The sequence below is a fragment of the Mus pahari genome, chromosome 13 (genome assembly GCF_900095145.1).
Source record: "Mus pahari chromosome 13, PAHARI_EIJ_v1.1, whole genome shotgun sequence".
NCBI lineage: Eukaryota > Metazoa > Chordata > Mammalia > Rodentia > Muridae > Mus > Mus pahari.
Genome location: NC_034602.1, coordinates 95,278,099 through 95,293,321, shown reverse-complemented (window position 1 = coordinate 95,293,321; position 15,223 = coordinate 95,278,099). Strand labels below are relative to the sequence as shown.

At 44.2% G+C, this 15,223-nt stretch overlaps 1 protein-coding gene across 1 annotated transcript in view; it reads right to left on the bottom strand.

Annotated features, from left to right (window-relative positions):
• The window catches only part of Ephx4 (epoxide hydrolase 4), a 29,837-nt gene extending 17,487 nt beyond the window's left edge, over positions 1–12,350 (bottom strand). The window contains exons 1-4 of the mRNA XM_021211221.1: positions 12,094–12,350; positions 9,655–9,740; positions 2,403–2,560; positions 1,062–1,190 (exon numbers count right to left, since the gene is read on the bottom strand). Coding sequence (XP_021066880.1) covers positions 1,062–1,190; positions 2,403–2,560; positions 9,655–9,740; positions 12,094–12,318 — 598 coding nt within the window. The 5' untranslated portion in view covers positions 12,319–12,350. The remainder of the gene's footprint in view (positions 1–1,061; positions 1,191–2,402; positions 2,561–9,654; positions 9,741–12,093) is intronic.
• Between the last annotated feature and the right edge of the window lie 2,873 nt (positions 12,351–15,223).

Sequence of the window (15,223 nt, the reverse complement as noted above, 5' to 3'; positions counted from 1 at the left end):
GTGCCTCACTAGCAATTGTAGAGAACAGGGCTAAATTCACAACACACACACACACACACACACACACACACACACACACACACACACACACGGTAAAAGCTGGGCTTGATAGAAAATGCCTATGATCCCAGTACTTGAAAGGATGAATCAGAAATATTGAAACACTGTAGCTCAGGACAGCCTGGGCTACAATGTAAGGCACTATCTGAAAAAAAAAAAAAACAAACAAAAAACAAAGCAACAAATTAAGCTATCTAACATTGTGTATCATGTGCCATCTTTGTTTAGTTGGTTACATTTATTATCTAGCTATCCTTGAGTCCCAATCTCAATGTGTAGCCCAGGCTGGCCTTGAACTCCCCACCCTCCTATCTTACCTCCAAAATGCTCAGATTACAGATATGACCAACCCAGACCTCATTTAACTTTCAAAAGATTGTGCTAACCAAATTTTGTTGGTTTGAATCCAAAGTGTCAATGTTGATGGTGAATTTGAGGGGCCCAACTTAACATTACAAACCATATTTTGCTTTCAGACTCCATTTTATGATTAACTTGCCCTTAGAAAGAACTCAGCTACTAAAAAAACTCCAACTTGTTCCAGGAACCATGTCACCCTGGCAACAACAACAATTCCCCTAAACAGCCACTCCACCTCTAGCCACAACCAATCAGTTCTCAGGGCAAAATAACTAATGTCTCAAAATAGATTGATTAAGCTAGCAACCATTGTTCATACTAAGCTGAAATCATTACTAACCAGTAGAAATGCACCAAGCAAATACAAACTGAACATGCAATTGCCAAGTTGAAAAGTCCCTTAAGCCCTGCTGCAACCATGATAAAAAGGCAAGGCTTGTACTGGCTCAGCCCCTTCTATACTGCGATCCACTGTGCTGAAGGGGTTGGAATGTCTGAGCTCAAGCTCGCAGTATAGACTCTTTGCTTTTACATACAAGTTGGATTCCTGGTGGTTTCTGGGAGTCTGTGGGAACCCTGAGATCTGGACATAACAGAATTACCACATTGGCAGAAGTAGCTTACTAAAAGTTTAAACTCACCTGTAAATACACTTGGATGTGGGAAGTTAATAACAATGAGCTTCATTATCATCTCAGGGTAGCAAACAGCAATCAGCCAGGCAATCATGCCTCCCCAGTCATGGCCGATCAGGACACATTTGCTATACCCTGTGACCGAGAAAAACATGTTGACGTCATTGTAAAGAAATAGGTGAAGTCATTATCTCACATAAAACAGTTACATTTCTGAAGCTATTTACCATTCACTATCTTACCAGATATTCCCTGATAAATTATACACTTTAAAAATATTTATTGAACAGGGCCAGTAGCTCGAATTCACAATCCCAGTTCTTGGATGGCAGAAGCAGGGGTTCAAGGCCAGCCTGACTTACATAAGATATGGTCTCAAAAGATAAGAAAAACAAAAAACAAAAAAAAAAAAACAAAACACGCTATTGAGTCCATTAATTTTTTTTGTTTTTGTTTTTGTTTTGGTTTTTTGAGACAGGGTTTCTCTGTATAGCCCTGGCTGTCCTGGAACTCATTTTCTAGTCCACCTGCCTCTGCCTCCCAAGTGCTAGAATTAGACGTATGCCCCCACGCCCGGCTGAGTCCATTAATTCTTGTTTGTACTTTAGATACTATCCCAAACACTGAGAATAGGTGACTGTTGAGTACTCAGCCCTAAATGGGACTTTTGTGTCAACCTTTCTCCTCCCAAGGCTCAGGAAATATCAGGGAAGAGGGGGTGAAAGAATATGAATGCCGGAGGATGGAGAGCCGCCCGGTGGAAATGCTGTCTTCTAGACATAACACAGCCACTGCACTCATGAACACTGTAGCTGTGGGTACCCGCGCACAGTCCACCCAACAAACGTACTTTGGATGGAGTGGCTCATGAGGCTGTACCCATTCTCAAGAGTTTCTAGCAACTGATAGATAGTGCTGAACCTTGGCTGGCTTCTGGGGTGGGACTGATTGCTGAATTGTGGCTGGCTGCTGGGACGGAGCTAGCTTCTAGGGGCTGGTTGTTGGGGAAGGGTGGACTGCTAGGGCTTGGCTGACTGTTGGGGCGTGGCTAGATGCTGGGCATGGCTGGATGCTGGGGCGGAGCTAGATGCTGGGTAGGACTGGCTGCCTGGGGAAGGACTGGCTGCTGGGGTGGAGCCAGTTGCTGGGTGGGGCTGATTGCTGGGGAGGGGCTGGCTGCCTGGGGAGGGACTGGCTGTAGGGGCAGGGCCATTTTTCTTTCAGGGCTGTGGTTCCTGAAACCCAAGCTCCAAAGTATCCAATGCTTCTTTCTGGACTCTGGAGGTACCTGCGTAGGTATGTGTGCACACACACTCACACACACAAGTTTTTAAAAGGCAAACCTACCTAAGGAGTCCAAAATATCCTTTATGTCTGCAATTAGACAGTCCAGTTTGTAACTCTCTTGATGAGTAGGTGCATCTGACTCTCCATAACCTCTCAAATCCAGTGCAACAACTCTGTATTCGCTTTTAAATTCTCTCAGTTGATGGCGCCAAGAATACCTGAAGGGAAAAGAAACATTAAGAACGTTGGCCTGGGGAGACAGCTCAGTGGTTAAAACTGCTTCCCAGCAGCAAGCCTGACTACCCGAGCTTGATCCTGAGAACGTATGCGGCAAGAGGAGAAACCCACTCCCACATTTTCTCTCTCCCTCCGTGCATGTGCCATGCCACACCATGCACACACACACAGACATAAATAAGTGTTGACTAATATCAAGAATAGCATTAACAAGGCATGAAGAAAGGCACCGTATTCCTAGCTACCTTGGACACTGACAGGAACCAGCTTCCTCAGGGATTTGAGGACATTCTGATTTGTTAACATAGTGACAGGCCACCTCAAAACCGACCGACAAGCCAGAAAAGTAAAGGCTTCCTAGATGGAAACTATCAGAAATTACTCTTTAAAAAACTAGGTAGGGGATGGAGAGATGGTTCAGTGGTCAAAAGCGCGGACTGCTCTTCTGGAGGACCTGGGTGTTGTTCTCGGCACCCACATGGTGGCTCATAACTCTGGTTCCAGGGGATCTAACACCCCTTTTGGCCTCTATGAGCATCAGGCACTCATGTGGTACACACACACACATATCATACATATAAAATTAATTTTATATTAATTAACTGCCTGTAACTACAGGTCTAGGAAGTCTGACCTCCTTTTTTGGCTTCTGTGGACACTCCAAACATATTTCACCAACATATACCTATACACATAAAATTAAATAAATAAAATATTTGTAAAAAGAAGTTCATGGCCATCCTCAGCTACATAGTGAGCTCTGATTACCTGAGTCCCTGTCTCAAAAATAACAACAAGGAAAGATCTCTTACTAAAAAAAATCTATATAGTTGCATGTCATGTTTGGAAAAAGAGCCCTGTGAAGAAGCAACTCTGACCATCACCATTAGCAACTCATCTCCCTCCTGTCTCCAGAAATTCATAACAAGGGGCCAGAATTTGCAAAAACTGCAAAATATCAAATGTAGAAATGGATATTTCATATATTTTCTAATTGTGCTAAGAACAGTTATTGTTTAAATAGAATCTTATAGATTGAATTTCTGGATGGGATGAAAGATTATAATCCTTTAAGATAATAACAAGTAAGATAAGCTTCAGAGTTTTGTCAAAATGTCTAAATGCTGATCTGGCTCAGGGCTTTGGCAGGGTACTATAAACATAATACGTTTTTTATTACAGAACTATATGAGCCTGTCGTTTTGAAACTTACTATATGAAAATCTATTTCCTTCTAAAGTGGATTTGACTTATCTTACTCAAACAGAACTCAGTATTTTGTTTTTAGTAATTTCAACAGTTGAAATTCTGGGTTGGAAGAGTCTGAAGATTGAAACTAAGTCTGAAAGAATCCAACAGAATAATGATGTAAGACAAACGTGTGTAAGAGCTGGAGAAAGAATCCGATCAGTGTTTGAGAGCATTGGCAGCTCTTGCAGAGGACTAGTTTGGAGGGGTGGAGAAGGAGCTCCCTGTTGGAGAGCACCAGCTGCTCTTGTAGAGGACCAGTTTGGTTCCCAGCACCCACACTGGGCAGCTGGCAACTGTCTGTAACTCTGAGCTCCAGGTGTTATTATATCGCTGCTAGCCAGTCAACCCTCACACTTCATAAGAAGGCCACAGAACTCATTAATTAAAGACACAGAGACTTAGAGCATTTTCTTCCTCAGATAAGCAAAGTTATTTCAATATAACACAGAAAGATACTGTACTGGCTGGTTTCGTGTGTCAACTTGACACAAGCTGTAGTTATCACAGAGAAAGGAGTTTCAGTTGAGGAAATGCCTCCATGAGATCCAGCTGTAAGGCATTTTCTTAATTAGTGATCAAGGTGGTGAGGGCCCCTTGTGAGTGGTACCATCTCTGGGCTGGTAGTCTTGGGTTCTATAAGAAAGCAAGCTGAGCAAACCAGGGGAAGCAAGTCAGTAAGAAACATCCCTCCGTGGCCTCTGCATCAGCTCCTGCTTCCTGACCTGCTTGCGTTCCAGTCCTGACTTCCTTTGGTGAAGAACAGCAATGTGGAAGTGTAAGCTGAATAAACCCTTTCCTCCCCAACTTGATTCTTGGTCATGATGTTTCTGCAGAAATAGAAACCCTGATTAAGACAGATACCAAATTTTCAGGGTGACTGACTTATGTTGTAGGACTCCCAAAAGCATCTGCAGGCACCATAATGTTAGCTGACACACACCCAATGAGAAATTATCATCTGAAAGTATGTTTGCAGTGCAGTAGTGGAGTGCACACAGGTGTCAGATCGTCACTCAGCAGAGGGAAGAACACTCCAATGTGGACTGATAATGCAATAAGACAAAAGTGTGATGCCACAGGACAGAAACATTGCCAGGAAAGGTGTCAGATGCATACTTAATTATGAATGGCAGAGTGCCTCTGCTCCACTCTCAGAATGTGGCTCACAGAAGTCTGTAGAGCATTACTGATTAATGTGAGTTTGGTGTTTCATCTTAGATAGTGTCTTTGGCCAGGACATGGTAACCTTGTGTAAATGTGTGTGAATGTGAACACACACATACCACTGGTATATGTGGAGGTCAGAGGACAACCTTGGGCTTCAGTCTCCTAGCCTTTGATCTCCTGTCAGGTGCCTTCCTTGTTTTTGTATTACACACACCAATACAGCTATCCCTTGAATGTCCAGGGAGTCTCTTGTATCCGTTTCCCATCTCCTCATGGGGGTGCTGTGATCACAGGCACTCACACTATGTGTCCAGCCTTTTGTGCTGGGGATTTGAACTCGGTTCTGCTTACACAGCATGTACTTTTCACCCACTGAGTTATCTCCCAAGCCTGGGCCACAGTTATCTTGTCTGTGCATTGTACTCAAGGAAGAAGTTTGTTTCCTTAAGGAGTCTCCTCTGTCAACTGGGATTGTATTATTTTCTTACTAGCTTTACAATTTTTAATGGATATTTCTTGTTTTCATATCTGAAATCCAAGTCATCCCTCTTTATCATTATGCCCAGTAATCAATAAAGTTCTGCCTCTTGTGTGTTTGAATAATCATGCCTCTTGCTTATTCTGATATGCCTGTTCCAGGAAATGGCAACCCTGCCTTTGTTTAAAAAACTTGATGTGATCACCTTGTCATGTTTACTTTGCTATGACCACCTTGCACCATTTCTTTGTTTCAGGAGGTTGTTATGGCCAACTTATTATGTTTATATTCTGCTCCTGTTATGCTCCCTCGTTGCCTGCCAAATCCCCATTTGGAAACTCTACTTCTGAGCTATAAAACTTCTTATATATCTTCCCCATGTCCAATACTAATCTCTTGAACCTCACCTTAGGGGGAGACAGCCCATGTACACTAATAACAGAAAAAGCTGTTTTAATTAATTTGGCCATGATTTTTGTTGGTAGTCTTTCACCTCTTATCTGTGGAATTAACATTTGGAGGCCCCAGCAAGATCAATTCCCCAACCTAAATTTGGAATTTGGATTCTTCCCTCAGAACTTCTGGGACTGGAGCATCTCCCTAATGTGAGTGGGCACATTCCAGGGCCCTGGAGCATGCCACATGCCCACATGCCTTCAGTTTGACAGACTGCCTAAGCAAATGGCTAAATCAGAAACATCTGACTGACACGTGTGTGTGTGTGTGTGTGTGTGCGTGTGCGTGTGCGTGTGTGTGTGTGGAGGAGTTATTGCTAAAGTTAAGGTTCCTTTCTTGCTGAGAACCCTCACCTCTCAATGGCCAGGTGAGATGGAGGCTTGGAGTGATTAACTTTTATTGAACCAGGAAAAGAAAGTCACACTTGTTCTAAGAAGGAAAACGTTTACCCAAGCAAATATGTATAGACACAGAAACATTCATACACACATTTACATTTTCATTAACATTCTCATTTACACATTAACACATTCACATTTTTGTTGGGCCCAACCACCTGTCTCATCCATTCCATAAGTATTCATGCATACTTGCATACACACACACTTACACACACACACACGTGTGTGTGTGTATATATATATATACACACATATATATATGTGTGTGTAAAAATATATATACATATACTTATACATATGCATATACATATATACCTATGTGCATACATGTATACATACAGGTTAAAGATTTACTTTTAATTGAGCGTGTGAGTGTGTTTGTATATGTGTGTGTATGTGTGTGTATGTATGTGTGTGTGTATGTGTGTGTGTGTGTATGTGTGTGTGTGTGTGTGTGTGTGTAGGGGCACGTGCATATGAGTTCAGTTATCCGTGGAGTCCAGAAGAGAGTTTTAGGTCCCTTAGAGCTGGAGTTACAAGTGGTTATGAGCTCTCTGATGTGTGTGCTGGGAACTGAACTCAGGTCCTCTGCAAGAGCAGCTAGTGCTCTGAACTGCTGAGACATCTCTGCAGCTGCTACCTTGGTTTGTTTGTTTGGAGACAGGGTCTCCCACTAGCTGGAGTGGATGGCCTTGAACCCCGTGACCTGTGTGTGCCTGCCTCCACATGGCTGGGGTTTTAAGTGTCATGCCTGGCTCTTTTTTTTGTTTTGTTTTGTTTTGTTTTTCGAGACAGGGTTTCTCTGTNTAGCCCTGGCTGTCCTGGAACTCACTTGGTAGACCAGGCTGGCCTCGAACTCAGAAATCCGCCTGCCTCTGCCTCCCAAGTGCTGGGATTAAAGGCGTGCGCTACCACGCCCGGCTGCCTGGCTCTTTTACATGGAGCTTGAACTTAGGGTTTTGTGCTCCCACAGAAAGCAACTACTCAGCTCCTCCCAGTCAGTAAAGAATAACTGTAAATATCCTTTTTCTGGAATTCATGCATAGTAACATATTTGACTCACATTTCAGCCATAAACTAAAAAAGAAATGGCTACAGTAACAAAACAAACATCGTCCCTGTCACACATCACAGAAACAACCCTTACCACACTGAAACAAGACTATTTTTATACCCTGGTGGTTTTTGATTTTTGTTTTGTTTGTTGTTGTTTTGTTTTGTTTTGGCAGTGGTTTTGTTGTTTTCCTGAAATGAGATCCTGTTAGCCGCTCAAGTCTGGTACTGCTATGTAGTCCCAGCTGGCTTCAGGCTCCTTTGTCTTTGCCTCGCCATACTGAGAACACAGAAATGTGCCGACACCATGCCCAGCTTTTCTGACCATTTCAGACAATAGCAGAGATCATGCAGAAAAGCAAACGCCAAGACAACCTCTTCCCTTATTACTTCTGTTAACATATTTCAGGATCCTGGTTTCCCAGGCAGGACACTGCAGTGTGGAGCATCATGTCTGTCCTCCTCTGGAAGGGTGACACCACTGGCTCCTTTGTGCTGAGCTCAGGATGAGAGGCCTCTGAGTGAGCCTCTGACTGTGAGTGTTTACACAAGCATCCCAGGCAGCTGGAGATGGAGGCGACTCACAGAAATTGCCTGGGTCAGCTTGAAATATTTTTAAAAGAGATGCAAATTGAGGTAGAGGGAGAGAGAAAAAAAATCCTTTGACAAACAGCCATATTTTGGGCTGATTTAGCTAAAGTTCCCACAGATGTGTTATCTTCTCTAACACTTCCTCTGGATTTAAGGCGGCTGATGTAGAATCCTATTATTGCTTTTGTGTCCTGTGTGATAGTATGCATGAACTATTGCCCTGATAGTTAGTACATGTTGACTATTGCTGCTTCTCAGCTGTCTCGGGTAACAGTGCTAAATCAACACAGCATATTACTATATGGTGCTTCTGGGTTTTAAAAATTACTGTGTTCTTTTTTCTTTTCTTTAGTTTTGTGTCTGTGTGGTTGTCTGCAATGTATGTGCAGGCACCTGCAGAGACCAGAGTGATGCTGGATCGCCTGGCTCTCATACCTGAGCAGTGGCTGCTTTACCCAGTGACATCTTCCCAGGCCCCTAAAGGACAGATTTTGAGTATTTTGCTGGGGCGAAGTGAGGGCACTTTGATTCTACCCTCACAACATCTCTGCAGAAATGTTGTTGAGTGATACATAGGGCCCTTCTATTTGGCTTTCCTTGCATTGTGATAAAACATTTGGACCATAGCACTTAAGGAGGAAATGGTTCTTATCGTTCCAGGTAGCAGTCTATCACTGACTGAAAGTCATGGTTTCTGCTTCAGTTCCTGCCCTGATTTGATTTATAACTCAAATTTTCAGAAAATTGAAACTTTAGAAGACTTGTTTAATATTCAGAGTTAGGGGTGGTGGTGCACACCTGTAAGTCTAGCACTTGGGAGACTGAAGGGCTTGGGTATGAGTTCAAGGCCAGTGTGGTGGTTTGAATAGCATGGCCCCACAGACTCTAGTGTTTGAAAGTTTGGCCATAGGGAGTGGCACTATTATGAGGTGTGGCCTTACTGGAGGAACTATATCACTATGAGGGTGGGCTTTGTGGCTAAGCTCAGTGTGACACACAGTCTTTTTCTGCGGTCTGCAGCTCCTCCAACACTATGTTTGCCTGGACTCTGCCATGCTTCCCACCATGATGCTAATGGATTAAACCTCTGAAACTGTAAGCCAGCCCCAATTAAATGTCCTTTACATAAGAGTTGCCTTGGTCATGGTGTCTTCACAGCAACAAAACCCATACTAAGGCAGCCAGCCTGGACTACACAGAAACAGCTGATCTCAAAAAATCAGGAGCGAAACTATTGCTGTGACTTCAGGAACATTCAGGAGTTTTCACCCTGTGAAATGATCTGCCATTTTGAGAAAGGGACTCTATGATAAGTTCTATATTTAGAATGTTTGCCCCTGTAAAACTATGACATTTAACCGTGGTTATAATAGAGTTAGGTCATGAGCGATCTGACCTCATGGGATTAACCTCGAATTTACCCTCTGTTGCTTTCTTGCCTTTCCACCCTCTATCATAAGATCATTCAAGATGGCAGCCCACATCAGATCTTGACCTTGGACCTCCAAGATCAAGAACTAAGCAAAACAAACAAACAAATAAACAAATAAACAGTAACAACAAACAAAAACACCACCACCACCAACAACAAACTCTATTCCTTTACAACAGCATCAAATGAACTGAGCCAGAATGTTAAGTGTTAATGCAAAAGAAACAAGTTAGTTGGTAAGTTTACCAGAATTCTGGAAATCCATGAAGCAGCAGCATGAGCGGTTTACCCCTTTCTCCAGCAGCAACATAGTGAAATCTTAACCCCGAGTCCTGAAAGTGGAAGGGTATGGAGTATGTGATAGCAGGCAACATCAAACTAAGACATTTAGTATTTCCCTGTTACTAAAAACATTCTCGCTTGAATTACTTTAACGTCAAGAAATGAATATTAACAACATATTATCAATAGGATAAAGGGACCACTTCACCTTTGTGGGTATTCCCTTTGGAATACCCCTTACTTGCTCTGTGACAAGGTCTGTGTATATATTTTGAGCTTCTGGAGCAATGTTACAATGTAGCTTTTGTCTTAGTGAGATGTCACATTTTGTCCCCTGCAGGATACCTAAATAATTCTGATCTGAATTTCAATGTTGCAAAGTGTATCTCACATATTTTTTTTCTCAGTTGCTCGTCAAGAGCTGAGGTATCACTTATGTAATTCACACCCCCTTCTCTTATTTTTAGGCATCGCCTTCCCACACTGAGATCCGAGTGTTTCGTAGATGCTCTCTCTCCTTTGCTGCCTGTTCCCTCTGTCTCGTCTGTGTTTCTAACGGTGGAATATACCAGTGCCCAAGAGTTCACGCCGCATTTGGGAGATGATTAACCCCAGAAAAGGAAAGGACTGGGAATAAGAGAAGAATGCTGCAGACACCAAGGATATGGGAACATAGACAAGAAAGGAAGAGAGAAAAGCAAAATCCGTGGAAGTATGAGAGAAAGACAGTACAAGTCAACGCTGAGCATGGACTCTGTCTCCGGCCTTTAGATGCTAGCATCTGGCATGTCATTTCCCTTGATTCCACCACCTTACTTAAGAAAACAAGGCCCAAGGGCTGAGGCGGTAGAGCAGTGGCAGAGCGTTTGCCTTTTAAGCATGAGACCCAAGCTTCAGTCCCCAGCACTGCAGTCCCTTCCCCTAAATGAGGTCCAAGTCAGTCACATAAGTCATGAAGAGGGCTAAGGATGTAGCTCAGTGGTAGAGCACTCGCCTGGCATGACCAATGTGTTCCCCGGCGTCACTAAAGAAACAGATGTTAAGAGGAATGAAGTATCCAGGTGACTAGAGTCACCACTAATTCTTCGTTCTGCTTCTGAGGGGAAAAGAAAGGCATTCTGAGGAATTCAGGAAGAGTCATAAGCTGTGTTTCATCCTTAAGATGGACAGAATTAACAAATGTGACTTCGCTGTTATCTCTAAAAAATTATTTTAGTGGTGGTGAGTATCAGGAGAATGAAATGCTATGGCCACCACTCTGGATTTGATAAAGATTTTATCGCACTGGGTATATGCCAGGTTGATAATTATAATGATGAATTATAAATTATACTAAGTTATAAGTCCGTTGGCCTATGTTTTCTTTTCTTTTTCCTTGTGGTTCTCTTCTTCTTCTTCTTCTTCTTCTTCTTCTTCTTCTTCTTCTTCTTCTTCTTCTTCTTCTTCTTCTTCTTCTTCTTCTTCCTCCTCCTCCTCCTCCTCCTCCTCCTCCTTCTCCTCCTCCTCCTCTTCTTCTTGAAACATGAACGTACTTAATTCTTACATCAGTTTCAGGCTCCTCTTGCCTTTCTGAATCCCAGTTGCTGGGGAGTTTAGCTGCTGATAAAACGTCAGGACTCAGTAACACAAATATCTCCTTGTATGTTGCCTTTGAAAGGCTTGTGAGTCAGACTGTAGGTCGTATCACAGAGACTGTATCACTCCACCACCTGGCATCAGGAAATAGACCGTCTGTGGGCTGTGACAGAAGCTGGGATGAGGATGGACAATGAAAATCTGTCGGCACGGTTGACACTTTTATTTAAGCACAGCGAATGGAGCTTTATTAAGAAGTGGGCACCTACTTTGTATTCCATTTTCTTTTATTTCTGACTTTTTGCATCTGCTTCCTTCCTCACAAACACAAACCATTTCTTATCGTTTAGTGCTGCCTAGGTCATCTGAGATTAGAAATGACTTTCCAAAGAACTGTCAACTCCCTCCATCTCAAAATCTAGACAGCAGGGCATCGCCAGGAGCATTATCCTGCAACTGATCTGAGCCCTAAAAGGCAAAAAAGGTGACAGGAGACAGCTTCTCCTTGCAGTAGGAAAGGGAGCAGAATTATTCTGAGTTGCTTCAGCAGGAGGAGGATCCGGTTAGAGAAATTTCACGTTCTGAAAGACGCACCACCACCCCCAACCCCCAACACATAGGTTAAGGAGAGAGTGGAAAGCCATGATACTGACCCGTGGAACAGCCCCCGGCCCGGTCCTTCCTGCCTCCCCTGGGGTCCTCCGGGTGCCCGCAGCCATCGGGACGCATCTAGGAACAATCGACCCGGCGCCCTAGGCACCGCGGCTCCCAGGGTTCCCACCCGCGTCCCTCTCCCTCCCCAGTCTCCAGGCCCGCGCCGGCCTTCACCTTGATGCGCACGTAGCAGTGAGTCCCCAAGGAGGGGTCGTTCAGGCACGCCGGAGGGTTGGCCCGGGCCGCCCGGCGGAAGGTCTGCGCCGGCGCCCTACCGATGCTCCACAAAAGTTTGAGCAGGTGGACGGAGGCGCACAGCCCGCAGTAGCCGTACACCAGGGACCAGTAGAGGAGGGCGCGCAGCGCGGGCAGCAGGCGGGGCGGGCGCGGCGGGGCCATGGGCGCCTGCGGGAGCCGAGCTGCGGCGTCCCTCCCGCGCCCGCCCGCTCGCCCCGCACACGCCGCGCGCCCGGGCCTCGGGGACCGCGCAGGGCGAGGCCCGGGCTGTCCTCCTCCCGTGTCACGTCGCTACAGCCGAGCGACATGAAGGCGACGCCGAACGCCATCCCCAGGTCCCGCCGAAGCCCCTGGCTCTGAACAGGTCCCAGAGCCCCTGTCCCAGAAGCCTCAGACCTTTTCCCGGATGTGAGAATCGCGGAGGGCGGGAGGGACTTTTGTACTCAACTGTGGTAATTATTTCTTCAGGTGGGCACCCCTGACACAGTCTCTTACAGATATTAACTGTTCCTTAACTGTGTTCAAAGTTACCAAACACCCAAGCCAGAAAAAGCAAAAAGGCACTTTACACCAAGGCACAAGCAATCAATTAGCTTGTCCCTACCCTTAGCAAGGACTCCTCCCTCCTCTCTCTCTTCTTAATGTTCCCCTCCCCCTCCCTCCTCCTGCCCCCATTGGTGTAGACCCTACAGTAGTTTATCAGCCCCACCCCTTGCGCCGCGCCGTTAAGAAACATTCTTTTTAGTCCTCCTTTACCTTCCTGTTTCCCTTCTTTCTCGTCCCTGACATCCCGTGTGTGTGTGTGTGTGTGTGTGTGTGTGTGTGTGTGTGTGTGTGTGTGTGTGTGTGTGTGTGTGTGTGTGTGTGTGTGTGTGTGTGTGTGTGTGTGTGTGTGTGTGTGTCCTTCTAGAGATGCAGTTACAGGTGACTGTAAGCCTGTGTACTCCTCACCTCTGGAACTGAACTCAGGCCCTCTGAAAAAGCAGCCAGTGCTCATAACTGGTGAGCCATCTCTGCTCATTCCTTCCACCTGAATAGCTGAGGGCTGTTATAGGTGTATCTATATAAAATGTTTTTGTGTGAACATTTTTTTCCTGTTTCACCTAGAAATGAGACAGTGGGATAAGGTGGGGAAGTGTACCTTTGGCTTCCTGTGACAGAATCAATCTGGTTTTTGCAGAATGGTTGTTCGGTGCTAGAGGTGTTGCTTAGAGCCTGGGTCCCATTCTTTAAAGCACCGTGAACTGAACGCTTCTTAATTTCACTTGTTCCAGAGGTGCAGAGTGAACACTTGATTCTCAATAGGAGGCACTATATTCCAGAAGGAAGGAGCTGCCTGAGGGCAGAGCATGGGGGAGGGCAGCTGGGGAAGTGAATGTTTTAGAACAAAGTTTAATGACACATATGTCTGAATATGGCACAAAGGCTACCGTGTTATTACTGTTAATTACCATTAAATAATGAATAAAAAATAAAGCCTACATTTATTTCCTAATGGCGAATAGTACCAGGCATCTTCTGTGTGATCACATGTCACTCAGATATACTTTTCTTGACAAAGTGTCTATACAAATCCTCTGCTTAGTGTTGATCCTTGACCCCACCCCCATGGAAGCAGGGGTGGTGGGCCTGCATGCTATACCCACAAATGCTTTTTGTTCTTTGGGGTTTTTTTTGGGGGGGGGTTGCTTTTACAGGCTTTATTTATATATTTGCGTATACTTATACATACATATGTATGTGTATAGCAATACTACTCAGCTACTAAAAACAATGAATTTATGAAATTCTTAGGCAAATGGATGTATCTGGAGGATATCATCCTTAGTGAGGTAACCAATCACAAAAGAAGTCATTGATATGTACTCACTGATAAGTGGATATTAGCCCAGAAACTTAGAATACCCAAGATATAATTTGTAAAGCACATGAAACTCAAGAAGAAGGAAGACCAAAGTGTGGATACTTCGTTCCTCCTTAGAAGGGGGAACAAAATACCCATGGAGGGAGTTACAGAGACAAAGTTTGGAGCTGAGACGGAAGGAAGGACCATGCAGAGACTGCCCCACNCAGGGATCCATCCCATAAACATCCACCAAACTCAGACACTATTGCTTATGCCAGCAAGATTTTGCTGACAGGACCCTGCTATAGCTGTTCTTTGTTTTTAAAGCAAGACTTTCCCACACTGAGTTTGAGAGTTCCTCATAGTTTATAACTCATAACTACAAACCTCTCTTATGAATAATGTCATTTTTTCCTTTCCCCTTAGTTTGTATTTGTCTCTTCTTCTTCTCCTCCTCCTTCTTCTTCTTTTTTTTTTTTTTTAAAAAAAAAAAAAAAAAAAAAAAAAAAAACCTATAGCACCTGATACTCCCAGGCGGTCTCCCATCCAACCAGGCCTGATCTTGCTTAGCTTCCAAAATCAGATGAGATCAGGCACGTACAGGGTGGTATAACCATAGACAGTTTGTATTTGTCTTTTCATGGAAAAAAAAAGTTTTAATCTTGATGAGGCCAAATTTGTTAATTTTTCCATCCTTTTAATGTCAAGTCTAAAAATTCTTGGTGCAAATGATGAGACTAAAGATTTTTAAGTTTTCTGTCGTGTTTGTGATGGTTTTCGTACAAGCAGTGAGGTTCTATTTGACTTACCGGTATTTGGGACTCTTCAGTGGCACAGGTTGAGATACCAGGCCTGACTCTCATGAGTCCATGTATATTGGACTGCATCGTTGTGGCGGCTCCCTGGTCCCATTCTGGGGGTCTCCATCCCCATGCCACCCCATTGGTCTGCAGTACTGGGGTTATGTCTTATCTTTTTCTCTTTTCCTCTCTTTTTATGATCCATGTATGTATGCATTTTTATGTTCCTGTACATATCTCCTAGTGTGCAGTGGTTTCTTTGGGGCATATGCTTAGCAGGAACTGCTACAAACCTACAGACAAGAGTTTAACATGCAACTATTTGATTTTACAAAAGGGGATATTTTACAAAATGGTTGTTAATTTAGTCTGGCCTGATGGTGTGTACCACTACTTCCTGCTATTCCTTTCCAACATGTGC